General features: G+C 34.2%; 3 protein-coding genes across 4 annotated transcripts; 1 reads left to right on the top strand and 2 right to left on the bottom strand.

Annotated features, from left to right (window-relative positions):
* The first annotated feature begins 3,698 nt into the window (after positions 1-3,698).
* Positions 3,699-5,686, top strand: LOC100265486 (UDP-glycosyltransferase 74G1). Its single transcript, XM_002268967.5, has 2 exons — positions 3,699-4,448; positions 4,760-5,686. Exons 1-2 carry the CDS (start codon positions 3,801-3,803, stop codon positions 5,480-5,482), a joined length of 1,371 nt encoding a protein of 456 aa, XP_002269003.3. The 5' UTR covers positions 3,699-3,800; the 3' UTR covers positions 5,483-5,686.
* Positions 5,687-5,922: 236 nt separating this feature from the next.
* Positions 5,923-10,904, bottom strand: LOC100267033 (calmodulin-like protein 3). 2 transcript variants are annotated; one of them, XM_010646926.3, is made up of 2 exons: positions 10,586-10,904; positions 5,923-6,524 (listed from the first exon to the last, which is right to left on the bottom strand). In XM_010646926.3, the coding sequence occupies exon 2, from the start codon at positions 6,511-6,513 to the stop codon at positions 6,049-6,051; it is 465 nt and encodes a 154-aa protein (XP_010645228.2). In that variant the 5' UTR covers positions 6,514-6,524; positions 10,586-10,904; the 3' UTR covers positions 5,923-6,048. The 2 variants fall into 2 exon arrangements, with proteins under 2 accessions (XP_010645228.2, XP_059594256.1); XM_059738273.1 differs by having other exon boundaries at positions 5,923-6,500.
* Positions 10,905-14,208: 3,304 nt separating this feature from the next.
* On the bottom strand, positions 14,209-15,112 carry LOC100854844 (uncharacterized). Its single transcript, XM_003634785.4, has one exon. The coding sequence runs from the start codon at positions 14,886-14,888 to the stop codon at positions 14,397-14,399; it is 492 nt and encodes a 163-aa protein (XP_003634833.1). The 5' UTR covers positions 14,889-15,112; the 3' UTR covers positions 14,209-14,396.
* Between the last annotated feature and the right edge of the window lie 2,686 nt (positions 15,113-17,798).

Below are 17,798 nucleotides of genomic sequence, written 5' to 3'. Positions count from 1 at the left end.
TTGTTCTAGGGGGATCATCAAACATTGAGCCTTTTAAGTGACCTTTTTGCTTACAGTAGCTACATTTATCTGCAACAACCCTCGAGTAATCTTTTGATAAAAAATTGTAAATGCTAAAAAAGTTACAAACACTTCATAAAATCACTATAAAATGGATTCTTAATCTTTTGGGTCAAATTAAGCATTTGATACTATTTTATTAATATAAGTTTGTCATTGAATTCCTAAGTGGTGGATTGGATGGCGAAGATTTGTCTGCTCAAGACGATTAACCCAATCATTCTCTTTGCTTACTTAAATAAATGACTTGGAGATGACAAAGACTACAACCTTAACATGCTCAAGTTAGTCACAAGTGCTTGCATGGAATGGTTGGACAACAAGCCTAATGGATCCATTGTTTACGCCTCATATGGGACCTTCATGAAGCTAGAACCCAAGCAAATGGAGGAAGTATCTTAGAGTCTAAGGTGGAGTAATGCCTACTTCTTGATGGTGGTTTGGGAATCTAAGTAGGCCAAATTGCCTCAAAAGTTCAAAGAGGAGATAGAGGAAAAGGGCTTGTAGTGTCATGGTGTCCCCAGTTGGATGTTTTAGTCCATAGGGCAATGGGATGCTTCCTCACCCATGGTAGTTAGAACTCCAAGATGGAGGCACTCAACTTGGGTGTTCCAATGGTGGTTGCCCCTCTATGGACTAATCAACCCACCAACGTTGAGTTTGTTGAAGATGTTTGGGGGATAGGATTAAGGGTTCAAGACGATGACAAAGGGATTGTGAGAAGAATAGTCGTGGAGCATTGCATAGGGCAAGTGATAAGAAGTGATAGATTAAAAGAGATTAAAAACAATGTTATGAAATTGAAGAATTTGGCCACGAAAGCAATTGATGAAAGTGGAAGTTTAGATAAATGCATTGATGAATTTGTTGCCAAACTAGTTGTTTGGTAACTTTCACACTAAATTTTCCTAGTGATATTCTACGACATTAATAAAGATCCTTAGAAACAACTTTGCAAGTCATGGAAAAATGGTTTTTCAATAAGTATCCTTCCATCTATGAAAAAACATCATATTTTCAATTTTTCTCAACTTTGCATCCACTACAACAAATTTCATATTTTGTTGTAATGATTTTGCAATGATTTTTATTTTTTATGGCAATAAGATTACTTTATAGCGGTAAAAAATCATAATTAACCACATCATATTTTTGGGCAAATTTATTTTCATAAAATTTTGACATAAGTTCTATTTTCATAGTTAAAAGTCATATTTAATCATAATATTTATTTATGATAAATGGTTTTTATAATATTTTGGCACAAATTTTTATTTATGGAAAATCGATAATTTTTTATTATATTTGAATGAATTTTATATTTTATGATGAAAAATTGTATTTATGGTTTTCTCTCTCTATGTCTCCTAGCTTTTTTCGTCAACAACCTCATGTTTCATCATCCGCTTCTGGATCCCCCACTGTAAGTCCCTAACCTCACTCTTCAAACCCTGATTTCTTCTCTGCATCTCTCGACCCTACCCGCTTCTCCAAGATCCCCAATTTTGTATTTGTTTATTTCGGTATTTTTTTGGTAATCCGTGCACGTGTTGATTTCGATTCGCAGTCTGGCTCTGATTTTGTGTGTTTTATTTACTGGAATGATTTGATGATTTTTGGTTCTCGACTTTGTGCTCTTCTTTGTGCAAATTGGCTTGGTTTGATTTGGTCTGCGATGTTTTTGGGGGATGGTTTCTCGATCTGCTTCTGAATTTCGGATTTTTATTCCTTTTTATGATCTGTGTGATGTCGAAAAATTATGGTTTAATTTTGGATTTATAGAAACTTACTGGTGTTCAATTCGATTCCTGAAATACATGGCCTTGCCGCGCTTTTTGTGTATTGATGATGGATTTGGAGAGTATACTCAGCTAACATTTACTTGTTTTTATTTATATGCTCCACCATCTCAACCATGCTCTTTCTAAGGACCAAAATACCCCTAATACAAAGCCTAAAGTGCCCTTACAACTTAGTACACACTCACCTATTTCTTACAACTCCAAGGGACGCAGCTTTAAGGAGATAGATGACTATAAGACGTTCGATACCAAGGATTTGGATGGCTCCAAGGTGTGCAATGCCAAGGAGCTAGACAACTATCTTTTAGCCAATACTCTATTGTAGGATAGATTGTTGAGGTTTATCATTTGAGGTCTAAATAGTGTTGATGGTCCCCCAAGGAGTCGATGCTCTATCGCCTATGGGTTGTCGGGGTTTTGAACAATGCCATCAATCTCCTCCCCCTTTGCCTTTTTCTTTCCCCCACCCTTTTTCGAGTTTTCATCCTCCATTCATCTCCAAATTCATCCTCAATGTCTTCCCAAGTATTTTCATGATAAAAATTGACCAAAAATAACATAAATAATAAGCCTAAATATATTCATGTGGAGAGAACCAAATATTATTTGTACATTCCAAATATAATACATTAATGGAAAATTTGGAATTAACTCTGAACTTCCTTCAATAAAAAACTTTTTGGAATGTTAGAAAATATTCCCAACCTCATATAATCACTCCCCAAAACTCCCAAATCATACCCTTGATCTAACAATAGTTTTGCAGTCTGTGCTCAACTTGCAAAAGGACAAAATATTAAACCAAAGTACTAGCTAGTCATTCATGTAGCCAAGATGGTACTAGGAGGGCCACACAAAGATCTAAGGACCCAAGTTCGAATCCTAGGGAGGCCACTCTGTGATGCCCCTGACTAGCACAGAGCCAAAAAAGCCCTTCGAGGTACAACAAATGACGTCCAACAATCCATGTACAAATTATATAAAGAAAAAGTAAAAGAAAAAAGAAGGTATATAAATGCAAACAACTAAAAAATATGTATATTCTTATCTTAGGGGGAAAGAATATCCCTCTCAAAATAGTATGCATACATAGGTTGGACATCTCGGAGGATAGAAGCTATGAACAATCTCACCCTCACATGTCCACTTCTCTACACACATCATTGATGACAACAATCACATGTCATGCTTACAGCCTACCCATATACTCCAAACTTGTTAATTAATAAAATTGGTAACAAATTAGCAAACATTCAATAACTAGTTGTTGAAATTCAAAAAAAGAGAGAGAAAAGAAAATCTAGGATTTCTCATTATGAATTCTCTTGAAAAAAAAAAAGATACAACTCTATTAGGATTTAAATAGACCTAATAAAACCTAAAAAAGAAAGAGAATAATTCTAATATAGTAATTAAATAAGAAAGAAAAATAGTAACTAAACAAAAACTAAATAATAACTAAATAAAGCTACTTGATATTACTAAATAAATAACTCTAACACTGATAGCCACAAGACCCCCTCACAAGTCACAACCCTTTTTTAGTTTCACCATCTCCATATTTATTTAACAAAGAAGATGGCATACTTTTAACTTTCTTGTCAAACAAGTTGTCAGATGTCATAGGGTAGTGTTTGTATTGAAAAGGAACACTTTAAATATATAGCTGGAATATAAAATTAATATACTGAATGTTGCATTTTATGGAAAAGTTATATATATATATATAAATTAATAATTACTCAAGTTTGGATCTCATTCTATTGTATGCTTATCTTTGATCTTGCATTTTGAGCTCTTTTAAGTAGAAAATGAGATTCAATTCTTTGATTAGGAAAACCAAAAAAAAAAACCCATGGTTGGAGGGATGATTTTCCATTTATAAGTAAAAACAAGAAGAGAGCAAGAGCTCAAGAGTGTGTGAAGATTTGAAGGAATATGGAGAAGGAAAAGAGAACCCACAAATCTCACTGCATAGCCCTCCCATATCCAAGCCAAGGCCACATAAACCCTATGCTCCAATTCTCCAAGCGTTTGGTACACAATGGGGCCAAAGTCACACTGGTTCCTACATGCTTCATCTCCAAGTCCTTGCTCGGAGACTCTGGTCCCATCACCATTGAGACCATCTCTGATGGATATGATGAAGGTGGCTTCGCCCAAGCAGAAAGTGGTGGTGCCTACATGGAGCGGTTTCGGGTGGTTGGCTCAGAAACCCTGGGCAGCCTCATTGAGAAGCTCAAAAGCTCAGGGTGTCCAGTTGATTGTGTTGTGTATGATGCATTCTTGCCTTGGGCTCTTGATGTTGCCAAGAAGTTTGGGCTTGTGGGGGCTGTGTTTTTCACTCAGTCTTGTACGGTCAACAACATATACTACCATGTCCACCAGGGTATGCTCACGCTTCCTCTTTCAGAGCCTGAAGTTGTGGTTCCTGGATTGTTCCCTCTTCAAGCCTGTGACCTGCCATCTCTTGTTTATCTTTATGGCTCCTACCCGGATTTCTTCAACATGCTTGTGAATCAGTTCTCCAATATTGAGAAGGTAGACTGGGTGTTCTGCAACACCTTCTACAAGTTAGAGGAAAAGGTAAGGTACTTCATCTAAGTTGGCTACATGTACATTCTAGGGTACTTATTATCTAACAGTTTAAGCTTTTCCTATTAAAAAGGAGGACAATGTTAGAAGGAAAAGTCCCTGCTGGAGCTTAAGCTTTTAGGTTGAGACATTTATTGACTCATTACTTCATAGTTTCTCTTTTGGGTCAAATAAAAGGTTTATCAGGGTAAGGAAAAGTCTTGTTTGAGATGATCGACCCAATAGCTAATGGCTTAATCTTTTGGGTCATATTAAGCATTTGATACTCTTTTGTTAATCTAAGTTTGCCATTGAATCCCCAGGTGGTGGATTGGATGGCGAAGATCTGTCCGCTCAGGACAATCGGCCCAACCCTTCCCTCTGCTTACTTAGATAAACGGCTTGGAGATGACAAAGACTATGGCCTTAACATGCTCAAGCCAGTCACAGGTGCCTGCATGGAATGGCTTGACAGTAAGCCTAATGGATCCGTTGTTTACGCCTCATACGGGAGCTTCGCAAAGCTAGAACCCGAGCAAATGGAGGAATTAGCTTGGGGTTTGAGGAGGAGCAATGCCTACTTCTTGATGGTGGTCAGGGAATCTGAGCAGGCCAAACTGCCTCAAAAGTTCAAGGAGGAGACAGCAGAAAAGGGCCTGGTGGTATCATGGTGTCCTCAGCTGGAGGTTTTAGCACACAGGGCGATAGGATGCTTCCTCACCCATGCCGGTTGGAACTCCACTCTGGAGGCACTCAGCCTGGGAGTTCCAATGGTGGTTGCCCCTCTATGGCTTGATCAACCCACCAACGCCAAGTTTGTTGAAGATGTTTGCGGGGTAGGATTAAGAGCTCGAGCGGACGACAAGGGGATTGTGAGAAGAGAAGTCCTGGAGGATTGCATAGGGAAAGTGATGGGAAGTGATGGATTAAAAGAGATTAAAAACAATGCCCTGAAATGGAAGAATTTGGCCAGGGAAGCAGTTGATGAAGGTGGAAGTTCAGATAAATGCATTGATGAGTTTGTTGCCAAACTAACTGCTTGGTAACTTTCACACTGAATTTTCCTAGTGATTTCTACCACAATAAAGATCTTAGAAACAGCTTCGCTTGTCATGTAAAAATGATTTTCAATATGTATCCTTATTTTCAATTCTTCTCAACTTTGCAGCCCTGCCCATGGACATCAACTTTCTCGTACTTTCTGGGAAAATTATGGATATAAATGTTTGGTTATCATCAGTAGCTAAAAATTTGGACAAGGAAAGTTTATTTGTATTCTGGGAAAATTTGATGTGTTCCAAAGTGGTTAGGAGGAAAATTGTCCAAGAAAGTGGAGCCTCTAGTTAAAAAATCATCTTTCTATACAAGTATCCTCAAAAGATATGAGAACATGTAATCTCAAAGATTGAGAAGGCTCTCTGCTGCATCAGTGATTTCTTTGTAATTTTGTAAGGTTTAATGGTGTAGATATGAGTTGATAAATGTATATTAAATATGAGGACTTGTTTTCATATTAAAAGTGAGCAGAAATAAAAGCTAGTGTAAAATCATACAAGGGACCTCCTATCAATTCCCAAAATAAAATAAAAATGAAATGATACATGCAATGTAACTATGAACCTGAACTACTCAAGGCAGCAAAGCCACCACCCTTCATCATCTGCTTGAACTCCTTGTAGTTCACTCTTCCATCTCCATCAACATCCACCTTCTGTATCATCTTCTTGCAGTCCTCTATCGTCCTCCCTTGCTTCAACCCCAACGACGACAACACCGATCTCAGCTCCTCCACCGTGATGAACCCATCCCCATTCTGATCAAACACGTTGAAGGCTTCTCTCATGTCCTCCTCCTCGTCCCTCTCGTCCATTATCGTCTGGTACAGCGCCCCGAACTCCTCCATGTCCACGTACCCGTCCCGGTTCACGTCGATCTTCTCTATCATCTGGACAAGGTCTTTGTCCGGGATGTAGATGCCCAGGTTCCGTAAGGAGTCGCTGAGCTCCTTCTTCGTTATTCGCCCGTCTCCGTTGCGGTCGAACATCTGGAAAACCCGACACAGCTCTGCCGGATCCATGATCAATGAAACTGTAAAAAAGATGACAAAAAAAGTGGCTGACCAAAAGGGTTGGTTTTGGAAGGAGACTGAGAGAGTGGAATGGGGTTGCGCTGAGCACAAGAGGGAGAGATCATGGGATTGAGAGATGAGAATAAGAAGGGAAAATTGTTGAGGAAAACGGTTGGGGAAGAGGGGTGAGCCAGTAAGGGTTTGTGGTGGATGTTGTTTCGATTTGTTGAGTAGAAGGTGGCGGTAACTGATGGTTCATGTCTCGTTTTAGGGTTTTGGTGGTTTTAGATCGTTCTTAAAATTGAATGTGGATTATATTAGGGCAACATTTGAGGTGGTGGTTTTTTTTGAGAAATGAATGGTTTTTTTCTTTGCTCCCTATCAACTTCCTTTATTGAACAGATTTATACACAATCATGATTTAAAATCCGTTTGACAATTATTATATAAAATGTTTTTACCATAAAAAGTGTTTTGAAAAACAAATGAACACTAAAAAGTATTTTTGAAAGCAAATGAATTGTTTGCCAAATTTTAAGAAACATTAGTCAAATTTTGATATTTAAATTATGTATTATCTCATTATATTATAAAGAAGTTTAGTTATTTTTGTTATTATGTCACGTTTAATATTTAAATTTTCTATAAATATTTATAAAAATAAAATTAAAAATAAACATTGATTCATTGGTTAATGAATTTCAACTATAAATAACAAGGAGTGAATAGGTTTTTTTACATCAATTTGAGATAGTCTCTTACAAATATTGTTCATTATTCCCTTGATATTTTTTAATTGTTTTGATTTTCTTTTTTAACTTTATTAACAAACTAGTAAAAGGTAAGAATGGATGCACCCATATTCTCCCAATAAAATAGTCAATGCAATTCACATGTAGATATACACACAATATTTCAATTATTCAAAACACATTATTTTTTCATATTTATTAATATTAAAACAAGTTAGAAATTATTTCACATTATTTCAAACATTAAATAATTTAATTTCAAGTCATTACCTCGATCAACCAACATATTAAATCAATAATTAAATTAATAAATTAGGATAAACAAATAAAAAGATGATATAAAGGTAAAACGACAATAACACCAAGATTTAATGTGAAAAACCTTGAAAAAATAAAAAATCATTGACTTAAATGTGATCAAAAGCATCCACTATGAAGAAATAATTGAGCACGAGGATTTATCTAGCTTATGCCTTCAATCTTTTCTTAGACCATTTAATTAAAACCTTCAAACTTCAATTAACCACTTTCATACTTGGAGCTTACACCAAACTTAATTTCGATCCCTTCTTGAGTTCTCAAAAGAAAAAAATTTGAGTTTTACCCTAAACATGATGAATAGGATAATGGAGATAAAACCCATATCAAATCAACCCATTTTGAAAGAATTTTTCTCACTCAAAAGATGATTTTCTTATGGCTCAAGAAGAATATGCAAAAATGAGAGAATTGAGATAACAATTTTTTCTTATTAAGAATAATTCATCACTACTTTTTTCTCATTACATTCCCCCTATTTATATGGGCTACAAAATAGAAATGGAAACCAATAGAACCTCATCCTAATAGAAACTAGAAACTTATTAAAAATAGAACTCTTCTTAATAAAACTATTAATCCTAAGATTCTTTATTCCTTACACTAAATAAAAACCAAATATTGAGAGATTCTAGGGATCCTTTATTCGGGCCATAACATTCCCTCCCCCATCAAAAGAAGCCTTATCCTCAAGGCTAAAATTGTGGAAGCTTTTGTTGAATCTTGTAAGCGTCTTTCCATGTTGTGTCTCTTGGAAACAAGTTGGACAACTATCCTATCGTTCCTTTTCAACTTCATATGTTGCTTCCACTTCACTTTTGTGACCATTTAATAAAAAAAAAAATTGCTTTTTTTTTTTTTACACTTATGACCAGGTTCATTTTTCTCATCATAATAATAACAAAGTCTTTTTTTCTCGTCTCTCTTGCATCTCTATGTCTAAAATCCTCTTAATGGGTGGTAATTGTTTATTATGATTCATTTTGATTCCCATAGAGTTTACTATACTCCCCACTTTCATTAGAGTACTTGACCTATTTGAGGATTGCCTCCATTGTCTCTTCTTATAGCAAGGCTAACCCAATGGCTTAGGATAGTGTGCTTGGGTGAAACATGGTGACTTGATTTTTTATTGCTTCTTCCAAGCTACTAATGAAACATTGAACAAAAAACTCCTCCGATAACCCACTAGTTTTGGCCACCAATGCCTTAAATTGCTTTTGATATGCCCTAATCTTAGCAACCCGTTTTAATTTGGTTATTTGTCCAATAGGACTATCATAAGCACTAGGACTTGAATCTAGAAACCACATCTATAGAAAATTGTTGCCAATGGATCTCCTTGTCACTAACTTCATACCCTTGAAACTATTCTAAGGCTCTTCCTTCTAAGTGTAAGGAAGTCAATCCTACCTTCTCATGATCTCCAATTCCATTAATTTTAAAAAATCTATCACATTTGTAAATCCACTCACTTGGATTTCTTATCTTCAAAAGTTGGAAATTTGAGTTTGGAAAACTTGGTTTAAAGGAAATTTGTACCTTATGAGTGATAGTCAATCCCGAAGCACTACCCCCATTACTTGACTCCTTTCTAGAAGTCATATCTTCAAATTTCAGGTTTATTACTGCTACCATTCTTGATAATTCTTATAAAGTAGTTGCTTGTTTATTCAATGAATCCTACAACTGAAATAAAGTGGCTACTTGTTTATCCGATGAGTCTTTCAACTACTTAATAGCATCTTCAAGTCTTTGTTGTTCTTATCAATACCAATTCTTATTACCCAAGAAGATGCAAAATTAAAAGAACATTTTTTTCTTATTAAGAATAATTCATCATTGTTTTTTTCTCATTACATTCCCAATTTAAACTCATCCTAATAGAAACTTAAAAACCTATTAAAAATAAAACTCTTCCTAATAAAACTATTAATACTAAGATTTGTTATTCCTTACAATAAATAGAAACCAAAAATTGAGAGATTCTAGGGATCTTTTATTATGATCATAACAGATTTTCAACCCAAAACTCATAAATTCTTTCAAACCAAATACTCCTCAAATAGGTAAAAACCTTGAAGTTTAAGGGACCTCACTTAGCTTTCACAGTCATTTCATCCTCATCTAGAAAAAGGCTTAAATGCTGGGGTTTTAAAATTCATAAAAGAAATGAAATTAATATAATCTAATCGATCAAATGAGATTATGAAATTTTGGGTATGACAAAAACTATTACTCTTTAGTTTGATCATTTGATATATCGCAAGTGAACAAGTAATTGCAAGCAATTCAACTTGTTAACCATCCTCATGTGCACTTTGGACACTTTAGAGCCCAAAAATCATTCAAAATGTTGATAAAATGCCCAAAATTGTTCAAAATTCTGATAAAACGCCCAAAATTGTTCAAAATCCCAATTCTATTGGGATAAAATTGAATCCACAATATTTTGGAAAAATGTTGTTATTTGATTTTTGGGCTTGATAATTTATTCAAAATAGTAGGGTTATGGATTTTATTGAATATGGTACTTATACTAAAAAAATCGAAACACACCATTTATGGATTGGATTGGTGGGCTGGTCAGATCTCATAGAACCACAAACATGATTTGACAAAAAAGGAAAGGCAAATGGCTTAATGTGTCTTTTACGCTAATTTTCAAGCTGGTGACTAGGGTTTCAGAGTGATTTCCAATCAGCAAAAGAATTGAAACGCCGAAACACGAAGAAAAATCAATCCAAGATCAAACCAAAATTTCAATGTAAAAAATGCTCTGAAAAACAGAGAAAATTTAATGGAATGTGATCCAACCATGTGTCCAAAGAGACCACGCCATAAAGAAGATCAAATGGACGAGTAAATTGGAAACTGAAACGCAGATTTCAATTGATATCGCAAACGTAGAAATTGCCTCAAAACATCGCAGAGGGTAATGGGACAGAGTGCGTTTGCTATTATAACCGTTAGGAAATGAAAAAGAAAATGCGAGAAAACAAGATTTGTACCAGTGATTAAAGGGCCTGGAAAATCATGACAAAGTTCAGATCCAGGCGAGTGAAACTGGAGCCTCCATTTCGCAAGTTTTTCAATTTAATTGGCTTCGGATCATCATGTTCTGACCCAGCCAAGAAGCTGACTTGCTTTCGAAACCAGAAATAATAAAGCAAAAAAATAAATAAATAGATAAGGAAGAAGAAAGTATGGAAAATCTATTCTCGTGAGGATGGAGGAGGCAGGGCTTCGGAAGGGCTTCTTCTGGGTTCTTATAGAGAGAGAGAGGTGCGATTAGGGTTTTGAAATTGTATTTTCAGGGCTTATGGACAGTAGTTCAAGTCCGAGTCTTTTATATACTGAAACACGGTATAACCTCTAGGATTAGGGCGTGTTTGGATTGACCATACTGATTCAAACATCACTGACAAAAGATGGGAAATGGCATCGCTCTTTTAGGAGGAAAAAAGGAAAAATCTCTTCTTATTAAGCTCAATAAAAATTTGAATTTTTATATATATTTGATTAATTTTATTAAAAACACTTTTAAAAAAAAATTAATAAAAATTTATTTCACTTATTTTATATAAGAGTATATATATTTCAAGAATAAATTTTAATTCTTCCAAAAAAAAAAAAGAAAATCAAAAATTATTTTTTATGTTATGTTCCTACAAACAAAAAATATGATGTTTTTAAAAAATATCTTTTAATTATTTTCTTATGAATATTTTTAAAAATTCTTATAAAAACATGTAGATTAATTAAAAATAAAGCATTAAATATAAAAAATATTTGCTCAATCAAGTGGTCTGGAACAGGCCCGCCTTGGTATCTCACTCTCCCACTCTTTCCCTACATCTCAACAGCTCTTCCTCCCCTGCCTGCATTGCATTAAAATAAAACAAACCCTCCCAAACAGAAATCACACAGTTACAGTTTCACCAAAATACGAATCCAAATAATCAAATCCGCCCCTTAAGGCCTCACAGCATCAAGACCTGATTTAAATAAGCAAGTAGCCTAAAGAGACATTTGATCATCTATTTCAAAATCCAGGCCCCCAACCAGGAACTGCTTCAAACCAATTCCATTTGGCTCGGAAAACCATAAACCCAGACAGACCCACCCGCCCCCACACTATACACTTCTGTAAGATACTCCTGTTCCTCGCACTGGAATCTTCCTGCATGGATGGGTCAGGGATAGCACAAGCGTGCAACTAGGTCAATTCTCCTGATGAAGTCAACTCAGGATCATATTCTAGATATCAGCGTCTCTACCACTACAAGGTTTCTAGCTGAGGTGCTTGCTCCCAGTCAATTACAGACGTATCTCTCTTCTGGCACCATATTCTGAACCAATTTGTATCTCAGAGCTACTAGTTGATGGAGGGGCTTTTGTTCTCCTCAACATAGTCTCAGTTCAACAAGTTTACTCTCTTCAATTTGAAATGTCCAAGTTGCCACCTTAACATCCAAACTAGCAGCCACTACAGATGGCATAACATTCTATCTAAAACATTATCGTCAACATGAATTTAAGTCCTAGACAATCTAGATCAGAATTGCTATTTCTGAGCAATTTAACTCCACCACAGTTCCAAAAATCCCTTCCTCCCTCCTTTCTCAAATCCCCATCCCAACCCCTTGCCACTTGGGCCAAGCCTCAAAGGCACATCCCCCATATAATGCACTCCACCATTTCTTTCAAATTGTAAAGGCAACTGTCTGACTCCTCTCCCACTCATAATGATTGAAAAACCAGTGAGAGACAAATCCCAGTACCAATAATGCACTTTTTCACTTCCAAATCAAATTCAAGGACCGAGTCCCAAATCCCAATCAATGCCTTCCCATCAAAGCCTTTTTTACTTCCAGGTCACTACCAGTAAAACACAACCTAGAAAACATAAAAACCATGCTAGAAGTCTGAAAATTGGAGAGAGTTTGTCAACTATTCCTACATTTTTTGGCAACCCAAGGTTCAAACTTGAGCTTCTTTTCTTTTCCTACAATTTTCAGTAAACAAAAGCAGCACAAGGGCATTAGAGATCACAACAAAAATAAAAATAAATAAAGAGGAAGAATCGAAGAAGTTTAGAATCCTTGGTAATTTTCCTTCCCAAAAGACAATATGAGAACAAAAAAGAATGCACTAAAAAAATCTTATCAACATAATTGAATGTAATTTGAACCAATCTCTCTTTCACGCACAAAAAAATAAAAAAAGCCACATCAAACACAGCATAAAACTGCAATAACAAACCCAAAAGGTCATTGTAAATCTAAACATCACAGATCAAAACACAAATTTTAGAAAGCAAAGGCAATCCAATTTTTAGTGCACATTCTCAAAGCAATAAAAATCTACACGTTCAGGCTTTCTTTGTTTCTGGTCAACTAGGCCCAAAATGTAAGCTAAAGAAAAACTTAAATAGACTTGAACACCACATTCAGCGTAGGAAAGCTTAACAGAGTTGCCAACAATTTCCCACGTTTTTGCAGCAACCAAATGTCCAAATGTGAGTTTTGTTCCTTTCTTTTCCTACATTTTCTCAGCAATCAAGTGCAGGACAGCGGCATGATCAATCACAATGCACTCGAGCCAAAAAATTGAACAATAAAATGAACTAAAACTTAAATAAATCTCATTAAAGAAAAACCCACATCAAACTCAACATATATTCAAACTAATCCAAGAATGCCTATTATAGTCCAGACACCACATATCCAAATGTGAAATTTGTAGGAAGCAATAATAATCTAAATATCAAGTGCATTTGAATGAGCTGAAAAAGCAAAACAAAACTACCAGTGAGCAGAATGTATGCCTTCTTGAGCAGTGAATCATGACATGACCCAAGATTTGGGCTTGTGCACAACAACCTTGAACCAAAATTTCAGCAATCTCATACAAAGAACCACATTACACCCAGCATAAAACTGCAATAATGGATCTCAAATTGCCTATTACAAATCCCAACCTCCTTATCCAAACATGAAACCTCTAGAAGACAAAGGTAACCTTGTATGATAGTATCTAGTGAATATTATTGAACTGAAAAACAAACTATTCAGGCATCCTTTGTACTGGAAACTACCAGTGGAGTAAAAGCTAAGTAAAAACTTGGCCGGCTAAAAAGCCATGCTAGGAGCACCAAAGCTGAAGATAGTTATCAACAGTTTCCCACATTTGCTAAGCAACCAAAAATTCAAATTTAAGCTCTGTTTTTTTTCCCAAATTTTCTCAGCTACCAAGAGCAAACTTCTCTTCCCAAAGGATAAATCAATCCAATAGGAACTAACCAGTCTTACACAAGTCACAGTGTATAACCACCAATTCAAATCTGACAACGCCCATTATAGATCTAAACACATCATAACAATTGGAATCTGAAACAACTAATGGTGATTTAGGAATCCTATAAATCGTGTGGCATAAAAGGAATTCAAACATGAAAGTTTTTGACCTGTCAACAATTCCCTACAATTTTTTCCACAGCTAAAAGTTCAAATTTGAGCTTCCCTTCTTTTCCTACATTTTCTCTGCAACCAAAAGTAGGCAAAATAAACTATTTTCACACCCAAAAGCATCCAGCATAAATCCATTACACCCACGTTAAAAACAGCAGACATATACGAAACTGAATCGGAAAATACCCATTAAAAATCCGAACAATACATATCCAAATACGAGATTTTGAATAAGGCAACAAGAACCCAATGTTTAGAGCACATTATTGAACCAAAAAACGAAACATAACCACTAGTGGTTAAGAGCAACTGACTTCTCAACCACCAAATTCCGGAAAATCACGGCCAATTACGCAGTATCCCAGGGCCTGGGCTCCGGCACAGCAACAACCATTCCATCCATGTCATCGGTGAGCAACACCTGACACCCCAACCTGGAGTGCTTGTTCAAAACCCTAGACCTAGAACTTCTCTTCAGAATAAACTGCTCGTCGTGCGTCCGCGGAGGCAGCCTGTCGAGCCACTCCTGGGCGATGTTGATCTCGCACTCGGCGCCGCAGGCCTCGATATCATCCAGGCGGTGCGATTCAGGGTCGATGAGGCCGCTGTTGCAAAGGGCTCTGAGCAGAGTCTGGCCCGAGAGGCCCAAGACCTCGCGCTTCTTCCCTTCGTGATCGATGGCTGAGAACTTCACGATTCGATCGGCGACTTTCTTGGGGGATGATGAAGATGAAGACGAAGACGAAGATGATTTGGAGATTGTGGCTCTGGAGAGAAGGGGGAGGGAGGAAATGCGGTGGATTTGGGATGATAGCAGCCTCTTCGTGCCGACCATCGCCATTGTTGATTGTGGGTTTTCCTTCTCTCTTTCTCTCTTCTTATGTTTGGAATGAGGGAAACGGCGAGAAAACTACTTTCCCGGAGAAATAAAATTTGGAAATTATGTTCGATTAGAGGGATCGAGCAAAAAAGGAATAAAATTAAAAATAAAAAATAAAATTATTAGGAGGAAAACATATTGTTATATTTTAATATGAAATGAAAATTATATAATTTATTTTTAGAGTAGGTATATTTTTTTGTTTTCAAAAATATAAATTAAGGACTTGTTTGATAATTATTTTGTAAAACAATTCTAAAAATAATTTTTAAGAACCAATTTTGAAAATTATTTATGTAAAACAAAAGGATGTTTAAAAATCTAAAATGTTTTAATCTGTTTATAATATTTTAAAATATATTTTAAAAATATTTTTATATCTAATATTTTATTTTTAATCATTTATATATTTATATAATTATTTTTAAAATCAATCTTTAAAAAAAACGAGTGAAAACAAATAAAAGATATTTTATAAATAAGTCATTTTTTTTTTTAGAAAATAAAATAGAAAATAATTTTTAATTATCAAATGTGTTTTTTTTATTTTTTTATTTTAGAGAACAAAAAACTATTCTTAAAAACAATTCTCAAATAAATATTAAAAATAGCTTACATATATAAAATATAATCGTTCTTCTCATTATTTTCATTTGATACCCACATTTTTAGACACCTAGGAGTGGGAGATAAATATGTATTTCTCCTTAAAATTAGTTTGATTATTTTATGAAGGAGCATTTTTATCCTAAAAATATTCATTATTCGTATGGATGCATGCATAAGCCTTTTTTGGTAATTGTTTTGAAAACAGTTTTCTGTTCTCCAAAACCAAAACATAAGAAAATACTCTTGACTACTAGAAAATGTGGTGTTTTTAGATAACATGTTTTGATTGTTTTTAATTATTTTTATTTGTTTTTAAATGATTATTTTAAAAATTAAATATATCAATATAAGGAATGATTAAAAATAAACTATTGCATTAAAATCTATTTTTAAATATAAAAGTTATTTTTCAAATATCTTTAAAAATATTAAAAACGAGTTAAAAGTATTTCAAGTTCTCAAACAAACTTTTAGTTTATAAAATATCATCAAATAATTTTAAAAACCTTTTTTTAAAATTATTTTCGAAAACACTTCTTGAACATAATCATAATTTCTCTATAAAAAAAAATTATGTGTATATATAATTTGAGGCCGTAAAAGCTTTCTAATATTTTAAGTTTTTAAGTTCCAAAGAATTCTTAAATATTACTTTTTAAATCAACGGTAGTAAATTTTTTTTAGTATTTTAATTCTTTAAATAATTTTTAGATACCAAAAATTCTTATATTTATATAAGAGTTCCTATTTTAATTTATTTTTTTGATAAAGGAAAAATAAAAAATATGTCCAAAACAATACATTAGTATTTTATATTTTTATAATAAATATGTTGGAATAAAAATTAAATTTTAAAATCAAAATTAATATAAAAAAATATCAAGCAATATTTTTAAAATAAACATCTAATCATGTAATTTAGCTTTTGATACGAGTGGCTTGTTGAAAATTAGTTGGATGTTCAACAGTTAAATTATGTCAAAGTGTAAGGCTTGAGTTTTTTCCACGTTAGCATTTGGTAGAATTGGAAAATGAATTGTAGATGAAATATAGAATTGGGATATGAATTGTAGATGAAATATTTGAATTGAATAAATTAAGAAAATTGTGGGAACAAAATTTAGCGGATTTAATATTTTTGGACATGCTAAATTGATTAAATTAATAAATGGAATTAAGTTTTACAAAATCGCTTATATTTATGTTGATAAATAAATATTAGTAAAATTAGTATTAGTCCAAGGGTTCTCCTAATCGGGTTTTAATGATAGCAAATTTTGGTTAAGTGACTAATTGTTTTGAATGGTAAAGAATCTCATATATAAATTCGAAAATTTATCAAATAACCAAATGGATACAAGACCGAGACTTTTGGAAGACCTTTGATCATAAGAAACAAATGTAAGATGAATGCATGGGTGCACTTAATGTTTTCATACCATTTTATGCATTTTTTTTAAAAACTCGGGTTATCCTTTAAACTTTCAAATTCAATAAAACCCAAGTTTGAATTCTCTAACTCTTTTCTCTTTATTTTTGTTTATATTGTGCTTAAACTTGTTGTGTTGAAAAAGATTTTTAAAAACCCAATTCACCCCCCCTCCCGCCTTTTGAGTATTTTTCTTAATTAAACATAACTTTTATTTTCTCAATTGGTATCAAAGCTAGACCTCTTGTTTAAGACCTAATAGTCTAAGAGGAAATGACTATTCCATCAAGCTCATCTCAAACTGAAATTTTTGCAAAACATAGAGCTTCATTCTTTACGGGAATTGACTATCTCTATTGGAAAACCAAAATGACTTGGTTTTTACAATCAACCGATTTAGACATATGGGATGTCATTGAAGATGACCCAACTTTTCCTACTAAACTAGCTGATGGAGTCTTGGTTCCAAAACCCAAACAAGAATGGAATGAGCTTGATAGAAGAAATTTTCAATTAAATGCTAAGGCTGTTTTTACTTTGCAATGTGCTATGAATAGAAATGAATATAATAGAATATGTTAATGCAAATCAGCTAAAGAAATTTGGAAATTACTTGAGATAACTCATGAAGGAACAAATCAAGTGAAAGAGTAAAAAATTAATTTACTTGTTCATAACTATGAATTGTTTTCAATGAAAGAAAATGAGACTATTGTTGAGATAATTACTAGGTTCATCGACATTGTCAATAGTCTTGAAGCTTTGAGAAAAACCTACAAGAAATCCGAGAAGGTGATGAAGATATTAAGGTCACTCCCATCAAAGTATCATAC

This window comes from Vitis vinifera, chromosome 7 (genome assembly GCF_030704535.1).
Source record: "Vitis vinifera cultivar Pinot Noir 40024 chromosome 7, ASM3070453v1".
Classification (NCBI taxonomy): Eukaryota; Viridiplantae; Streptophyta; class Magnoliopsida; order Vitales; family Vitaceae; genus Vitis; species Vitis vinifera.
This window is presented reverse-complemented; position numbering and strand designations above follow the sequence as displayed.